General features: G+C 38.1%; 1 protein-coding gene across 1 annotated transcript in view; it reads right to left on the reverse strand.

Annotated features, from left to right (window-relative positions):
• Positions 1–18,421, reverse strand: part of LOC147011247 (dynein axonemal heavy chain 10-like) — a 147,580-nt gene that overhangs the window by 117,738 nt on the left and 11,421 nt on the right. Inside the window, exons 7-11 of the mRNA XM_085859696.1 lie at positions 8,005–8,107; positions 6,357–6,535; positions 3,529–3,740; positions 3,239–3,395; positions 495–728 (exon numbers count right to left, since the gene is read on the reverse strand). Of these exons, the coding sequence (XP_085715822.1) occupies positions 495–728; positions 3,239–3,395; positions 3,529–3,740; positions 6,357–6,535; positions 8,005–8,107 (885 nt within the window). The remainder of the gene's footprint in view (positions 1–494; positions 729–3,238; positions 3,396–3,528; positions 3,741–6,356; positions 6,536–8,004; positions 8,108–18,421) is intronic.

Consider the following 18,421-nt stretch of genomic DNA (forward strand, 5'->3'; position numbering starts at 1 on the left):
AAACGTATTCACATTTTATCTGCATTTTTTTGCTTTATTACTATGGAGTAGTTTGTGAAGACTCTACATATTAAGATTGATTTGAGAGAATCATGAAATAAACTCAAGTGACATCAAAATGTCAAAACTTTAGATTTGGGGGGGGGGGGGGGTTAATAGTTTTGCAGGGCACAGTATTCATAAAACATACAAACACAATGTGTGTTGAACCACTTCCCCTTTTTGTTCTATATTTTCCCCATCCCTTCACTCTCTTTCCAAACTAATTTCTCTTCTCTCTCCACTCCTCCACTCTAAAACCATCCTCCTTTCTCTTCCCATTCTCAATTTCTGTTTTTCCTTTTCTGACGCAAACAAGGAAGACGATTTATGGCAAGTATTAAGAGCCGTAGACAATTTCCTTGAGGTTCACTTTGAAAATGAGTCATTGAAATTCTTGCATACAATACCAATAGGATTATTGAAGAGCATAAGGGCTAATGCATAAATGCTACCTCGATGACTTCATTGATGAGGGACAGAGTCTTCTCCCAAGCCTGCACAGTAATGAAGAATGGCCCAATGTGCTGGCTTCCCATCATACTTTGCAGGAGCATACTGCTGTCATCAAGGTTCTGCAATATGCTGTCTGTTCCTCCCAGGATGAAGCCACAGTCACGCTTGCCATTCAGAAACTGCAAAACGGTGAACTCCATGCCTTCCCAGGTGTCCACCACCTCTTGGATACCCTGGAAATGTGGAGGCAAAAAACAGTAAAAGTAAAATGGGAAGTTATACTTTTGGGTCTCCCATTGGAAGCTCAGCATTACAGAGCCTCACTAAGCCACCACATTTAGTAACCCAGAAAGGTCCGAGTACATCAAAATGCTTAATTATGGAGAATTAAAATTAAATTTTGTCCTGTTCCAAAATGTCTACTTTTTACCTCTACCACCAAAGGTGAATGAGGTTATGTTTTCATCCCTTTCTCTCTGTCTGTTTGTTTGTTTGTTTGTGTGTTTGTTTGCTTTGAGAATATCTCAAAAAGTTGTGGAAGGATCTGGATCTGGATAGGAGAATTATTTAATTTTTTAGGTGATTCTTCACCATTGAGAGATAGGGCCAAAAACGATATAGTACTGTATAGCATGATATTTTAAAATTGTATTGTGCCGGTTATATGTTCTTGTGGAATCAGGCATTGTGGGGTGGAGGTATGCGCTCTCTTGAGTACCCTTCTAGTTGTAAAAGGTAGGAATGGATTTCCAATGAATTCATCAGAAAGAGGAAAGTCAGGTTAACATCGACTCTGAGTGAAGTCGTACTATTTATTAACGAGGAGTTTTGCCCTGAGAAAGGTAAATCAAATGAAAAACGATAGCGAACCAGAATTTTATTTTTTTAGGAGACCAAGTCAAGGCTGATGTTAGAGCTAAAATATCTGAAACATACACAATGACAGATTATAATCATTTCAAGAGAGTAAAAATCATTGAATCAATTTATAACAGCTATGTTATGACCTCCCATCAGAAATAGGAAATCCCCAATAGTTGCAGCATATGTCGTTGTTTCTGATCTCTCCGACTCTCTGGAAAATCCTCTTTATCTCTTTGCTGATGACTCCACCCTCTGTCGTGCCATCTGTCATCCCTCAGACTGACAAGCAGCAGCTTCTTCGCTCACTGCAGATCTGGGTAAAATCACAAACTGGTCCAACACGTGGAACATGTCTTTCAATCTGGACAAATCTCACACTCTCACTATGTCTCTACGAAAATACCGTTTGGAACCCCCCTCCCCAACTACTTTCTCAACAACCTTCTGGAAGAAGTCCTTTCATTCAAGTTTCTAGGTGTCACTATCTGCCATGATCTTTCCTGGGAAAGTCACATTTCCAACCTGGCCTCCAAAGCCAGTCGCTGACTGGGAATCCTCCATCGTGCAAAGCCCTTCCTTGGCACACCTGAGCTCCTGACCACATATAAAGCTTTCGCCCATAGCCTGATGGAGTACTGCTCTCCCCTCTGGGGTTGTGCTCCTGGCTCTCACCTTTCTCGGTTTCATGCTGTGGAAGCCAAGGCATTTAAGATTATTGGTATCTCCCGCGATGAGGCTGAGTCTTTGGGCCTCTCACTCTCTCACCGCAGGCAGGTCGGTGGTCTTTCTGTCTTCTTCTGTCTCCTGTCTGGTCTCATCACCCTGCTCTGTCTGAGATATGTCCCCACCATATTTCGCAGGGTGCTCAAGGTTTGCCAACAACCCCTTTCTGGTAAAACTACCAACATCATGAATCACTGCCCACCTTCACTCTTTCATTCCTCTTTTTCCCCACCTTTGGAATAAACTCCCACACTCTCTTCAACCCCACTCATCCCTCCAGGCCTTCAAAGAAGCTGTTCACCGCCACCTCTTATCATCCCCCATCCAAATCCTCGATCTTTTCTACCTCCGTTAATCCACCCCAAACCCACCTCCTTCAAATTCCCTGCTTTCCTTCCTGAAAGTCCCTGTAATGTCCATTTGTATTCCCCATGTTCCCCGCCCCATCCCTCTCCCTTCCACAGATCTAATGCCTCTGTTCCCCACTGTTTTGTCCTTCACACTCCCACCTCTCTTGTCTCATGCCCCCTCCTTGCTGTGTGTTGTGTTAGCTCTCATACGAGCCTCGACAAGGGATACAAGAAAAAAAAACTCTCATTTCGCTTCTCCTTCAATTATGGAAATAAGGGCTTTGTCAAACAGATATCTTTATAATTAAACAGACAAATTTTTGTTCCAGGTAAATAGATTATTACCTTTCCCATTGTACCATTTATATTATTCTACCACTACCACTATCCTTTACAATCACAACATGTCTACATTAAAGCTCGAGGTCCTACTACTTCTTCCTCAGTCCCGGAAACAGGGGCTTTTTGAAACGGGCATCTTTAATATTAAAGGGACATTAATTATTGTTCGAATAAATCGATTATAGCTTTCCAACCAAGTAAATTGATTTTTAATTTCCAAAGGTACCATTTTTTATTATTCTATGACGGGAGGAACCCTTTGGAGCGTGACACCCGCACAGCCAGAAACTTATCCTCTTCGCAATAGATTACAATCAGATTAACAGAGCACGTAGAATTTGAATCTGGAATACCGGCATCATGAGTGAAGTGCTCAGATGGGATGACCAAAAAGTCTAACCGGGACAAATTATGTTAAAGATAACTATGTCTTTGATTGATCGTTTACTGTGACTTATGTTTACCTTCTCAATGCTGAACTCTTTGGCCGCACTGTCCACGACTTCCCCGATGATATCTGAGTACTTGTGTAGCTCCATGGAAAAAATGTCCTCCAATGTGAAGGTTTCAGGGTTTATCTTGAAACTTCGCCCGCTCTTTTCCATCAGTTCTTGCCAATGACTGTGAAATGGGATCATGATTATTCCCGAAATAATTCACTCCATCTTGTTTTTCAAAATTACGACAAAATAACATATTTTAAATCTCTGAGATAAATTGATTGAAGGGAGCATGCACAAAGGGATGCATCAACCGTTCACGTAGACATTCTTGTTTCAGGTCCCGCAGTGGTGGGATGGATTTACGGAAAGCCTTTAGCTTCCTCTCCAGGTGCGGGACAGTAGGCAAGGCGTGTGCCGACACTGGTAATGCATGTACATCACCGAGATGCTTCTCCAGAGCAGTCTCAAGGGTCTGCACCTTGAGGTCTCGCCATCGCATTCGAGACCACTCAGCCACTTCGTTCTGTGCAATAGCGGCGATTGTGAGCTTGCAGAACGGCAATGAGAAATAAACAGGTAAATTAAAAATAAAACAAATACTTAATTTTGCACGGTTTGTCCACATCTGAGCAATTCATCCATGATGTTGAGATTCCAGGTTTAAATCCAATGTACTGTCAGTTACTGTGTTTGCTAATATCCTTGTCATTCATGTAAAACCATACTGATGTGTTCTAATGTCCTTATCTGGCATGTGATTTATGTACCAGCTCCTTCAAGGGCCTTAAACCACTGTTAAAGTAGAATGGCACTGGGTAGAGCCCATACCTCCGCCAGGCTGAAAGGTTTACGTTTTGTATCCTACCGATAGGCAGGATCTGGATCCTGACCTTAAACAAAATGGAATCGGCTTGGTCTTGTCATCTACCCAACTCATCCACATAGTTTTGTCAAAATCCATCCATAACCTTTTGAGATATTGTGCTATATATCATTTTTGGTCCGATCTCTCAATGGTGAAGAATCACTTAAAAAATTGTCGTATACAGATCTGGATCTTCACCAAAATGTAACTGATTCATCCTTGTCACACACCCAACCTGTCAAAATTTTTTTGTCACAATCCGTCCACAACGTTTTGAAATATCACACGATATATCATTTTTGGCCCAACCTATCACTCAATCATGAAGAATGACTTAAAAAAAATTAAATTCTAGTTTCCAGATCCGGAATCGGATCTTCATTAAAATCTAATCAATTTGTCCTTGTCATACACCCGATCTGTGCACTAAATTTCGTTTGAATCCGTCCATAACTTTTTGAGATATCCTGCTCACAGATAAACAGACAGACAAACACCTGTGAAAATATAACCTCCGTCCACCTTTAGTGGTGGAGGTAAAGATGGCTGCACAAGATAATGTTGTACTTAACGTTTGAATGTGTTACACCATTTGTATTGCTACGGATCTGGAAACCAGAAGCATTCAACATACAGATGTCCCAAAAGTCAGTTATGTCATGAAGTATGTGTATAGTCAGATCCCTTTCCTTTTGTCGAGTGGGAGAATCAAAGGCGTGCGTTGCGATTTCTTTTTAGTTATGTTATTAAATCTTTACATCCAACGAACCCTCCAACAAGCCATCTAACAACCATCCCATCTGCATGACCCCTCGGCCCATCCTGATCGACGACCAACCAGCTGCCTTCTCGCATCCTGACGTGCCAAGGCAAGATCTCGCGGTTCCGGTTTCTCGGCTCCAACAAACGTTGTAACTCTTTCACGACAACCTTTGCAACATTGATACTGTTACTCGTCAAGTATGAACCCGTGTGGAAGAGTGGCTGGGGTTTCCCGGCAGGGGCCAAGGCCCCGCCCGGAAAGGTATGCCGTGGGACCCTGTCCCATCAAAGGCGGACAGCAAGGTGTGTTCACAAAGGCCCCTCCCCGCTGAGGGAGGTCCATAAATTCCCGAGCACTCTCTGAGGCAGGGGTCTTTTTGGGGTCTTGGGGAGTTTTGGTGGGTTTTGGCTGTCACGAAGAGTTTTTGGTGGGTTTCAGCTGTCACGAAAGGTTTTTGCTGTTCCGAAGGGGTGGTCGAGGCGGTGAACATGTCTCTGCTGGCCCTCTACAAGCTCCTCGACGCCCCCTCCGTGGACCCCTGCCATTCACCACCCGAGCTCTGCCACGAACCTCGAGTCCCACATGTGCGACTGGGGACCAAACCAGCGACCATTGTCAGGTGCCGCAGCACGGAGTACCCCCTTTCTCCGACGGCCAGGTACCCAACTGAATTCTGACCGCCAGCTTGTCTCTCTCCTCGGCTGCGAGGGTCCAATAAAGAACTCTGGGTTTCTTTTCATTTGTGTGTGTGTCTGCGTGTGGGCCCGTCTTTAAGTAGAACTGAATAAGTGTTTTTGGATCATTGTAAATACTTCTTTCATACATGTAATTGCGTTAAGTCTTGCTTTGTGTCTTCATTTACTGTAAATGAAACTTGTTAGAAATGTTCCCAGTTCGTTTTCATCCCTTCTTGAATTGGTCCAGCATGGTTCGGATCCGAGTTTAGGCGGGGTTTAATCCTCGATAATAGGTTAACTCCAGCTGACACGGCTTTGGCAGTTTCCGTTCGGCTGCACCCGAACCGGAGTTGGTAGTCGGTAGTTGGAACTCTACCGCAGTCGGGAGAGTGACCCAGTTCGAGCAAGACGTGCCGAGGGCATAGTTTCCTCGGTAGTCGAAATCGCGTCGTTAATTAGGTAAATTGGTTATGGACAAATAGACCCTACGCTACACGGTTGAGATATTGGCGACCACGGTCGGTTAACCGACCCGCCGGCTTGCGGAGTTATCCGAGCGATGGCCTACAGTTCCGGGGAGTTTGATGGGAGACGACGCAAACCTCCCCCACCTCGTGGTCACTCTCGCCACCGACCCCCAGCCCACAACAGTATTATGTAGTACTGCTGCCAAGGAAACATGGCTGCGTAAAACGTGATCACATAAAGTAGTACCGGAAACCATTACAAGTTATTCTATTTGAAAACACAAAGCAAAATACGAGGAGGAACTACCCACAAGGTTTTGGACCTTTAATATCAGCCATTTGATACTTTTGGAACCTCATGACTTACCTTATGAGAGGAGTATATGTCGTAAACTTGTCGGTAGTCATGCAGATCAGCTTGCAGCTTCTGCAGTGCCGGGTGGAAGCTCGTGGAAAGGCCGAGAAGCCTCTCAGTGTTTGCAAACTCTTTCAACTTCTCCTCCTGCATTTTCACTGCTTCTTCATACTCTACAAGCAACTCTAAGCCTGAAAAGGAAATTGTTTAAATCCCAGTGTAATAAACCAGCAACGGACGTTCGTATCGTTATTTATTTGGCATTTAGCTCTCAATGGAGGCCAAAATAAAACGTTGAGCCAAACTGTTTGCTTTACAGCTTGTGAATAAAGATTGGAATCCCACACTTCATGATTTGTTTGTTTGTGTACTGATATATCTTCAGGTCTTTTGCTTTGTTCAGTGCACTTTCAAGCTTCTTTTATTTATTTTTTGTATACCTTGTCGAGGCTCGTATTTTGCTATAGACACTGCAAAAATAAAAGGTTAAAATCTGTCTTGATGGTTTCATTTCATTCACCTCGATGATGTAGGCAGCGGTGTTTTTGATAGGAGTAAATTTATGGTCAATTCCAAGTCTCCCTGAAGGAAACGGTGAGCATGGGCCTGTTTGCATGCAACGACGATGTTAGCAGCACTTTGTGAAATCTGCATCTATTTACCCCTTAACTTTGTCTTCTGTTTGTTGTTAAAAAAGAGAAGAAAAAAAAATAAAACAAGTACTAAAACAAGTAGATTCCTCTCTTCCCTTTGGCAGTTCATTCTACATTGTGCTGCAGAGTACCCCATCCCAGTGACAGGTAGACAACAGCTGTTTTATATCGATTCGATGATCTGCAATTGATTAGATGCTGCTCTGACAAATGGAACAACTTTCAATCCCAGCAAATCTCAGCCTCACCCTGTTGTTTCAGAAGGGCTGTCAAACAATCCCAACGATCTATTTCCCTTGTTAGTTGCTGGAAGAGGTGCAGTTTATTGAACCTTTAGACCTCAACATCAGCCATGAACGATCCTGGACTGACGATATATCGCAAAGTTGGCTTCCAAAGCGAGCTGCAGACTGGGCATGCTCAGTCATTACAAATCTTTCCTTGAAATATCAGAGCAAACTCACAGCCTGCATGGGTTACGTCTGTAGCTCAATGGAGTACTGCACTATCCTAAGGGCTAGTGCCCCCGCATAACATCAGTCTTTCAGATTCTGAAAAATCTAAAGCTCTCAACATTGAAATCTCCCTCAATGTGTCCAAAGGACAAGATCGATTACTCCAACATCACAGATTGGTCGCTGGAATGTTGTTGACCACTTCTTCTCTGATCTTGCTCCCTCTTCTTCTTACCCTCTGACCTTCCCCGATGACTCCAAAATCTACACATTGTTCCAGTAATCCCTGGTTAAACTTCCAAAATCCAGGCTGAATACACATGTGAACCCTCCTGACTAAGCTACCTCTACTTCTGAGCCATCCTTCCAGCACAAGTATATACCAGATCCACCCCCCAAAAAATTTCAATACCCGTGGATTGTCAAAATTGTCTGTTGTTAATTAGGTACACCCATTTGACTTTCTAATTAAAGTGTGAATTTTTTCCCCACAAGCTTTATAATCCAGAATAAAAATGTCACCCAAAGATGTATATGCTTCAGCATACTCACCTTTATCGAGATCCTCACCCACACAAGCAGGACCGTGAGCAGAACATTGTTCTGCTAAATCCTCAATAGCTGCACGACATTCTTCAGTCTCTTTCACCATTTGCTTCAGGAAAACCATGATGAAAAGAAAGGATATGAGTATCTCATACAGATCAACAATTAAAACTTGCATGTAAGAATCAAAGACGCTTTTTGAAAAATCAATCCACATATATGGAAAAGTCACTAATAAGGCCTATTATTGGCCCCTTACTGGATTCACCGGAGGGGCTGACAGGTTTGCTATCTGCTGTCCGTCCCACCTGTAGTTTTTCAGATTTTTTTTTTTTACCATACTCTTACATATTTAACTGAAACTTGGTACATGGCTTTGTTATGATAAGTTACAGAATAAGTTCGAGTTTCAGGGCGTTTTATCAATTTTTCACAGAGTTCTGCCCTTTTTAGACTTAGATAATATCACATATTATACATGGGTCAGTGTTCAGATGCACTGACTCCACCCCACTGCTTTACACCCATTGGCTGGACAGCTGTCCTGACTCCACCCCAATAAAAACATGCGCCGCCATTGCATGAAGCAGCACAGATCGGCAGACCTCAGGCCTCAGGCCTCAGGACTTAGTGCTGGGTGTTAGTCTATAGCCCAGTACAATTGGAATGATCCCAGGTATATAACCACTATGTGTAACATACACATATAATAAGCTGTGCGGATGTTTTTGCTTCATCTATGTACATTGGGTTATTATTAATCTGAAATAGACAAAGCCTAGAAACGAATGAAACATGGTGGGTTCGAAAGAGTCTTCTTCTCAATTTTGGTTACAGTTTCGGCTCGAGCGTGCGTTAAAGCAAACTAATTATTATCTCCGGTTTGTTATCCTTGATGTCTTTGTTGGTTTGTAGTCTACAAAAGATACCAGTAAATGAAAATTGCTTTTCCTTTAATTTTGCCAAATAGACCCAAACACGGATGGTTACAGGGTTTATTTTTCTTCATTGGGACCGGTAAGGGACATGTTTTGGAAAGCACTTCTCGCTCTTGTTATATTTATTTTATCAGTTACTTTATTTTGTTGTCATAAGCAACATGAGAATTAAGTTGCTGTTGAAAGCACATTCACTGTTCCTGTTTGTACTCCGAAGTTTAATCATTGTGCTCATGTTCTACTTTGAATGTGTGACGTGGAGAGGAAATGGAAGGGGAAAAGGTGGCGGAAGGAGAGGGGAGGGCAGGTTGTTCGCTGGCTCATCCTTTGTTCTCAGAGATGATTGATCAGAGAACATAATTATATGTGGGTATTTGGTCAGAATCAAAACATCTGAATCAACTTCAGTCCAAACACCTGTCATAATATGGGACTTTTTAAATGACGTAATTCACCCCAGAATGCTTGGCATGCATGCACATAACCTCCCTTGCAGCAATGTTGCTTGGGGCATGTTTCCATATGTTGTATGCACAAGATAAGCATTGGAATCTAAAATGGCTTACAAAGCTTCTAAAATGAGCCAAAATACTTGGAAAAACATCTGAGAGAAAAGGGTTTGCCAAAACACAATGAAAAACTTGGAAGATTTACTCAGTTCACCCAAAGGACCGCGTTCTTGACAGCTTTTTGCACTGCAAAAACTCCCGATGATGTGGGCCGGTGCAAGGCCCCAATGATCATAGACAGGGGAGTTATACCCAAACCTCTGACTATCACCACCAGTGAATGGACTTTGAGTTTTGCGGGAGTGTCTTGTGTGATCATGGCAGGGTGGGCGATTTATTTCATGGACATCTGCATTTGGAAATATGATGCCGTGCATCATTAGCATCATCACCAGGGGTGGTGGGCTCGGGATCCTAGGATCCTGAGTTCAAATCCCACTCAGCTGTTGAATTAATACCAGATGGGGTTGACTCTGCCTGTCAACCTTCTGAGTTCGGCAAAATGAGTGCAAACATGCTGGTATCTTGTATAGGAGTGGCAACCCATCCAGGATTGTGCCCAATAGCCCAGGAGACTGCTTCGGCAGCACCATTGCTCAGAGCCCACCCATACAAATTGTTAGCATCATAACACATCAGGTAAGAGTTGCTTCATTCTTATTATAATCAGGAAGATATTTATTATTTCCTTTAGCATATCTCTTGGAACACACTTGAGATATTTCTCCTCTTTTAGCCTTCTCTATCATTAAAAGCATATCTATATCACTGATTAATTCCAAATTCTGTTTTGTCATTTTTAAACACAGTACACCAAGCCAAACCCGGGGCTGTGTTATAGTGAACGGGGTCAAATCCATAAGAATTTTTATTATGACAGACTGTTCGAAAAGTTTCAAACACATCAGCCAGTAACAATAGATCAGTTTTTAGATACAAATCATGATATTCTCCAAGATTTTTTTATATTAAACTTCAACTCAAACCTTTTTAGCTTGCATATAATCTCTATCGGAAATATGAGTTTTATTCAACTTGCCATAGAAACTTTCCCTTGAAGGAAGTTGTGTTTCTATAAACTTCTCCAATGAATCCATATAATCATACAGATATTTTCCCTTTTGTGATGAGAGATCAATCTCTTCTTGATTTGAGAAATGTGATTTAAGATTCGGTAAGTTTTTAATATTTGATGCTACGTTAGATAATGGACTTGACATAAACTTGTATGTGTCAAGAAATCTGATATGGCTTATGGGGATGTACGAATTGTTTTTGTGAATGAGATGTATTTTTGATCTTTGTTAGGAATGGCAGAAATATCTCCAGATGTCTGAAAATTTATTTATAAATAGATGTGTGTCAGAGTGAGCGTTGTTGTGAAGAAAGACAGGAATAAATGTTTGGGGGCTTGTAATTAAGATTACAATGGGAATGAGCTGGACCTCAATATTTTCCAGTAAGATGACAGCAATCCCTAACCTTGACCTCTCCCTCAATTTCCTCATCACAAATATGACAGATACTGTTCTTTCTAAATTCCTTTTTCTCTATTTGTTTCTCTATTCTCTATTCTAAATCCCTTTGTTAATGACATTGGTTTGAAGGTTTTAACCATTATTTCTCTGAGTCTTGTGCAGTCTTTTTCCAATAGTCTTACAAACTTCTCTGAGGCATCTTCTCTATAAAGTTCTAACTTGTTGCATTCATCACCAACAGATGATTTGATATAATAACAAACCACAAGGAGTATGTTTTTGATATTTATTTGTGCATGATTATTTGGATTTGGAGAAACAGTATCTATCTTTTCAAGGATACTTTCAAAATGAGCATACATCACAAAAGGATGTTTTATAGATTTGTTAAAATCTTTGAATTATATGTTTGAACCTGCTTTTGGTAAATTGATTACGGTTGATTTATGATTACTACAATATTTTGAATGTTGATCTAATCATTATTTTGTGTGAAAGGAGTCGAGACATCTCTTACAAGGATACGTTTGACATTTTCTCTTATATAGTTGTGATTTGGTTAATCTTGATAAATTTTTGATGAAAGCATAATCTGATTTTTCCTTTGAAGTAAAGCAGAGAAGGTCAATGTGTGTTTCATCATTTTTATAGTTGTTTGAAATTTTTAATATCTGAACTTTGTTCGTATCCGTTAATCCAGATACATTAACAGATAGATTCTTCATTTTCTCAAATTTAGGAATATCTCTCAATGACATTGGAAACTAAATCTTTAACATTTAATGTATTCTCGTATTTCTTATAATGTTCAACCCTTTCAGGATTCCATTGTGGAGGATGTAAGTGAGCAAGAACAGACCATAGAAAACATTTATTATTTTTGTTTTGAATATTAACAACCGCTTTCTTGTGTTTTATCTCTTTTGGGAAATCAATATGAGAAGAAGCTTGAAGAGGATCTGATTTTAAGATGTGTATATCTAAAAAGATTATTTTTGTAAAAGTAAATCCACGACCTATTACAGTGTTATCAACATCTTGTTCTTGTCTCTGGAATTCATCGTAAACATCACATCTTACAAAATCTTGAAATGATGAGATAAAGTGAGGGTTTGTCCTCAATTAGGGAGAAGTTTCATCGCCTTGTCTTACCATATTCAATTTTACTCCCATATAAAACTTTAAAGTTTTCATTTCACTTAATGTGTTTTAAATTATAGTTTCAATACTTTGTTTAACCATATCAACAGCTTCCATGATTGAAGATGGTCCAGGGTCTTGAAAGCGAAACAATCTTATTTTTATATACCCTTGAAATGCCCAATCAGTGTTTTCAATGGAGAATTTCAGTGGCACCTTCCCTTTCTTCATTGTTCTTGTGTTTGTGTGATTGAAGGTGCTTATTAGAATTTTTTAAAAAGAATATCATTATCACATCTATCACAATGTTTTGTTTCTTGGTCAAGTGGAGATATTTGTATGAAAAGATTGAATGTGTGTTTGTTGGTTTGAAGGTGTTTTTTATAACATTTATATTCACTAGTGTGGGCCTGTATGTGCGTGGCCGTACGTGTGTGGCCGTACGTGCGTGGCCGTACGTGAAAAAAACAGAAGAAAAAAAGAAGAATTGTGACGTCAATGTGACGTCAATATGACGTCATAGCACCGTGTCCTATCATTGGTTTGGTCAATAAATGGCCATAACTTGGGAACCACTTGTCCGATTAATATCAAACCTTGAAAAGGAACATCCACAGGGCCCCAGAAATATACCTGGCAAGTTTCAATTAGATTGGACCAGTGGTTTTCGAGAAACAGCGGTCGCAGACACACAGACACACACACACGCACAGAGATTGCTGGAATTATAGATAAATGATTACAAACATCGCAGTACGTTGTATTCATCATGTTTATAAAACAAAACTTTGCTTAAAATAAAATTTTCTTGATGAAAATTCCGTTTAATTCATAGGTGAATCTGTGCTTGAAACCATTTTATCCTCCAACTTTTTAAGTTAATAAATACAATGTATCAAGACCCAAAAGACAAGTTTCAATCAATCTCTTCCTTTACAAAAGATACTGAGAAATATGACAAGGATTTAAAATTGAATAAAGATAAATATAACAACTATCGGATAAAAACAATTATGGTGAATAATATGAGTTCTTCAATTTCCTTCAGTGGAAGGGCTTTTAGTATGTCTGGAAGAACATCAATTAAAGTAGCTCCAACAAAATTTCTCCTCTCCTGGCAATACATTCAAAACTAGAAAAAGCAATGAAACAAGAAAAAGTATCAAAAAAGAAAAACCTTATGGTTGAAGCTTTCGAGAGAAAAGATAAGACCATCTGTAATATGCAAGGAGAAATTTGTATTTTTTTCAACAACCCTAAAGATGTAAATCCTGATGAAATAAAGGATGTTAATATATCAGGTGAAAAGACATTTCATTCAATAGTAGTCATGCATCATTTTAAAATTACCTTTAATATAAAAAATGTCGAAGATGAATCTGTTCATGAAAAAAGTATATTGATATAGATGGTAATGTTTTTTCTCCTAATTAAATATGAGTCATTATTCAACTGAAGATTTTGAAGATTATGAGAGTGATGACAGTTATGATACCAAGAGTTTGTGTTCAAACGATAGTTATGAAAGTAGTTTTATAGATGATTATGAAAGTACCAAAGATGAATTTTAGTTTCAGCAAAGTTTTACTTTATAAATATGAATAGTTTACTAGATTTTGAGCCTCTTGAATTTCCTGATTCCCCACATGATAAATTTGAGAATTGACCTGCATATGATAGAGTGGGATTAAACACAGAGTCAAAAGCCTAAAACAATGTATATTCTGTGATTATCTTCTAATTAATGATAATAAAAAAATATAAAAAGGAATATAATTGTTTTAGATTACACCAAAATGAATTACTTTACAAGATTGATTAGAGAAATGAATGTAAAATATGAGGGTGATAACACACCTTTCCTTACAATGGAAGAAACTGAAAGTATTAGAGAAATGTTCAAAGGATTGTTGTTATATATTATTCACGATTGCCATTTTCAGGGAAATATCAACAAAAGATATTGTAGAAATGAAATCATGGATTATCTTGAAATTAAACCCAAACTGAGGATAAAATATAGTTTCTAAAAAAGCCAATAATAAATTAAGCAACATGTTTTCCAGATATATAAATGAATGATTTTTTACCAATTTTGGAAAACAAGATAAAATTTAACAACCATAAAAATCTTCCAAATTCATTAAGATGTCGTCTCATAGTTGGGTGAAGCAGATGAGGAAAAAACCTGCTCACTTTTAAAGTTGCTCCTTACTCCCAACTTTTTAGATTATGATAATTTAATAATTTTTACAAAGTCAAGTTTTCAACCCGAGTATCAACTACTCTCACAAGGTTTTAATGCTGGTCTTCAAAAAGAAGATATAATCGGTTTATTTAAACTTCAAAACAAACGAAATGATTACAACATTGAAGATATAGTACAACTATTTTGTGATAGAGAGATATAAAAATAAATCAAAGCCGATAACTTGTATTCTAAGTGATAATACGGATGATATATCTTCTCCCCAAGATTTGGATAAATCAAAAAAGAACCTTGTTATCTTTGATGATTGTGTTAATGAGAGAAACCAAACGGTAATGGACAGCTACTACACAAGAGGGAGACATTCTTCTTGTAATTGTATGTATCTTCGTCAATCATACTTTCAACTCTCGAATCACTCAATAAGAAACAATGCTCATACTTTTATTTTATTCAAGTTAAATTCAATAATTATAAACATTTTTTGGAGAGACAATTGTTCTACATTATGCAGTAAAAAGGAATTTGGGGATTATATGAAGCACACGACTGAAAAATATAAATATATTGTTGTGAAACAAGATGAGATATTAAGGGATATATATTTTTATTTTATAAACAATTACATATATAAATGACAACTATTATTATAAATCTTGTGGGTCAATCTGCTTCAAGAAAAAACTCATAAATCAAGGTTCTTGTATTGTACCAATGAGAATATTTTAAATTTGCTTCAAAAACACCCTGTGATACGCATTGTATCTATAACAACTGGAACAATAAGACCTGGAGGAGTAGAAGGTGAAGATTATTACTATATTTCAGTAGAGGAACATATGCAATTGAGGAATGAAGGTCAAATATTTGAGGAGGTGTCTCTTGGTACAACAAAATATTCACATTGTAAGAGTGAGTTAAAGAAACTAAAATATGGTGGTCTTGGGAAATTAGAAACTAATCCAGAAGGAATGAGACAAATTATTAAACATCTGAGTGGTTATGGGGTTAAGATTTTATCATTCGGTTTTGATGTTGATGAAGAAACTCAACGCAAACAAATGAAAAGCAGAGATACAAGTATTAATGAAGAAGAAATTACAACTTGTATTAATGTCACGAAAGAATTTGATGAAATATTTAAAGAAAAGGATTATATGAACACATCTACTTTAACGATGAAGAAAAGGAAAATTTCCCTGTTGACCTTTATAATTCAGTGAATGATATTTTCCAATAAATAAATGGATGTGAAAGAAAGAGCAAGAAGATTTAAGGAGCATCAAGAGTTGGTTTCAAAAGTTGTAAAACAACAGGAAGACACAAAGAAGAAATGCAGACAGAAACTAACAGGTGAAGAAGCATTTGAAAGAAAAACAGGGAAAAATTTTTAACCACTTAAAAACTTCCCAAGAAAAAAATTATAGATGTTTCCACAGTTCCCACAATAGAATATACTCCTAAAAAACTTCAAATGTTAAAAGATTTCAGTCAAATGACGGAGGGATCATTCCATGTCAAATCATCAAAGAATCTGCCGTCATCTCTCAGTTTTTTGTAAAACTTTGGGAACCAATTGGGACCCGTGAAAAACGGCAAGAACTCAAATATTTTTGCTAACAACCTCTTAATTAGTGAGATACAGACTAACGAACTTTGGACTAATTAGCACGACGTCGCGAATTCAAATGGCCATATCTCTAAAATTATAACACCGAGAGAGCTGGTTTTGGTGTCATTTTAAAGGTATTTTCATGCCCTATGAATTTGTCTGGGCAACATTTTCCTACCTCCAACCACAAAAAAAAGTTATCACAAAATATAAACTTCAATCGTGAATCCCAAAAAATGTATCCTTCAAATTTCCTCAAATTCATCCCAGAGGTACCTTATGATGTCAAGAAGCTTCCACATAAGTTTTGTGATGGGCACTCCAATAGTTTCTGAGATATGAGCAATAATGTACATGTACGTATGGCATATAGGTTCGAAAATCAGCATTTGCAATGTATTATACAATCATTCTAACCTAGCCATGACAGGGAACACAGGGAACGACCATCAATTGCTTTGAAGTATCATATACTTTCATTTTCAACTGGGCCTGAGGGGAAGAAACAAGTGCTGCTGTTGCTGCATTGAAGAGGAAATTGAAAGCCTAAGTCAGGTTAGTGAACACTGTGTACTTGAACTCACTTATTGATTGTATAATACATTACAAATGCTGATTTTCGAACCTATATGCCATATGTACATGTACATTATTGCTCATATCTCAGCAACTATTGGAGTGCCCATCACAAAATTTACGTGGAAGCTTCTTGACATCATAAGGTACCTCTGGGATGAATTTGAGGAAATTTGAAGGATACATTTTTTGGGGATTCATGATTGAAGTTTATATTTTGTGATAACTTTTTTGTGGTTGGAGGTAGGAAAATGTTGCCCAGACAAATTCATAGGGCATGAAAATACCTTTAAAATGACACCAAAACCAGCTCTCTAGGTGTTATACTTTTATAGATATGGCCATTTGAATTCGCGAGGTCGTGCTAATTAGTCCAAAGTTCGTTAGTCTGTATCTCACTAATTAAGAGGCTGTTAGCAAAAATATTTGAGTTCTTGCCGTTTTTCATGGGTTCCAATTGGTTCCCAAAGTTTTACAAAAATCTGAGAGATGACGGCAGATTCTTTGATGATTTGACATGGAATGACCCGGAGGAAGAATAAGAGCATACAGGAGAATAGGAATATCATTATGAAGGATTATTTCAACAACTGGAAGAGATTAATCAACACCATAATTATATTGTGAATGCTTTTCAAAACAATGAATATTCAGCGGATTCAAAAACGATAGCAAGTCTCATTCCAACAGAACAACCAGCAATATTTCATCTTGTTCAAGCAAAGGTATTGATATTTAATGATGAATTCAGGTTCTTGAGTTCTGCTCAACCCCTTGATAAATTAACCCCCAGATTAATGTTTCTTCTCACAAAAGATGGAAGACAAGGTTCAACTGTGAGGGATGAATCAAAGTATTTTGATAAACCATTGGATATGAAAAATAATGATGACAGAGTATATATTGATCTGCTGGACTCTCTTAATTATACGGTTAGTCTAGATCTGGTAAAAGTAGGAGGAATGAGAAGCAGAAACACATTATTCAGGCTTTAAGTATCCTTGTTTCAGGTGTTAGCTTTCTTCCAAATGACCAATTAGTTAATCGACTCTTATTGCTGTTAGGTAGTAAGAAGGCTGGAAATAACAATTGTTTTAAAGAAGCATCAGCCATTTTAGACCAGTTGATGAACATGAAAATAATTAATAAATGTCAATACAAAGACATTTTATCTCATATTAAATAAGATGAGAAGCACAATCCTTAGTTTTAATTTCACAAGCGACCACACATTTTCATTCCCATACCCACGACAACTTGACGCAATAAAAGAATATGAGGCATCTTTATTGTCCATGGAAACTTATAATACCTTATTTAATATAACCGAGAAAAATGACAAGTTTAGTTATAATCCAGGAAGTGGATACAAAACGATAACAGTTTCACCCAGAGCATATGAGATTTCTCAAATATCTTCCGAACTTGCTCATCTTATGAAAGAACAGGGTGATGAACCAAAAAATATTGTCATAGATATTCAAAAACAAACTTCAAAATCAACGATTAAACTTAAAAATAACAACAAGATTGATTTCACAATTGATAATTAATTTAGAGAGTTATTGGGTTTCTCCTCAAAAAAGATTGAAACTAATGGGACGTTTTACCGTGATAATGTCATTCAAATATCCTCAGGCATAAAAATCGGTATTAATTCACTGTGATTTGATTGATGGCGCTTATAATGATGGAATAAGAACAAATACAATATTGTCATTCAGCACCAAAGACTTTAAAAATGGTATGTTCTGCTTGTTTGCTAAACACTCAATATTTTAAAAAGGTTAAGAGCACGGACAATCCCCATCGGTTGGCATCTATGGGGAGGAGGAAATGTCCCCACTGAGTGAGGTGAGAAAAGTTTCACCATTGTGGCATCGCTGATACCCAGAGCATCCTCGGAAGTGATGGCACAACCCCCAAGCTCAGTGGCTGTTTTAAGTGTTTGTTTCATCAAT

Source organism: Eptatretus burgeri, chromosome 16 (genome assembly GCF_056783735.1).
Source record: "Eptatretus burgeri isolate ZD-2024b chromosome 16, Ebu_testis_v1, whole genome shotgun sequence".
NCBI lineage: Eukaryota > Metazoa > Chordata > Myxini > Myxiniformes > Myxinidae > Eptatretus > Eptatretus burgeri.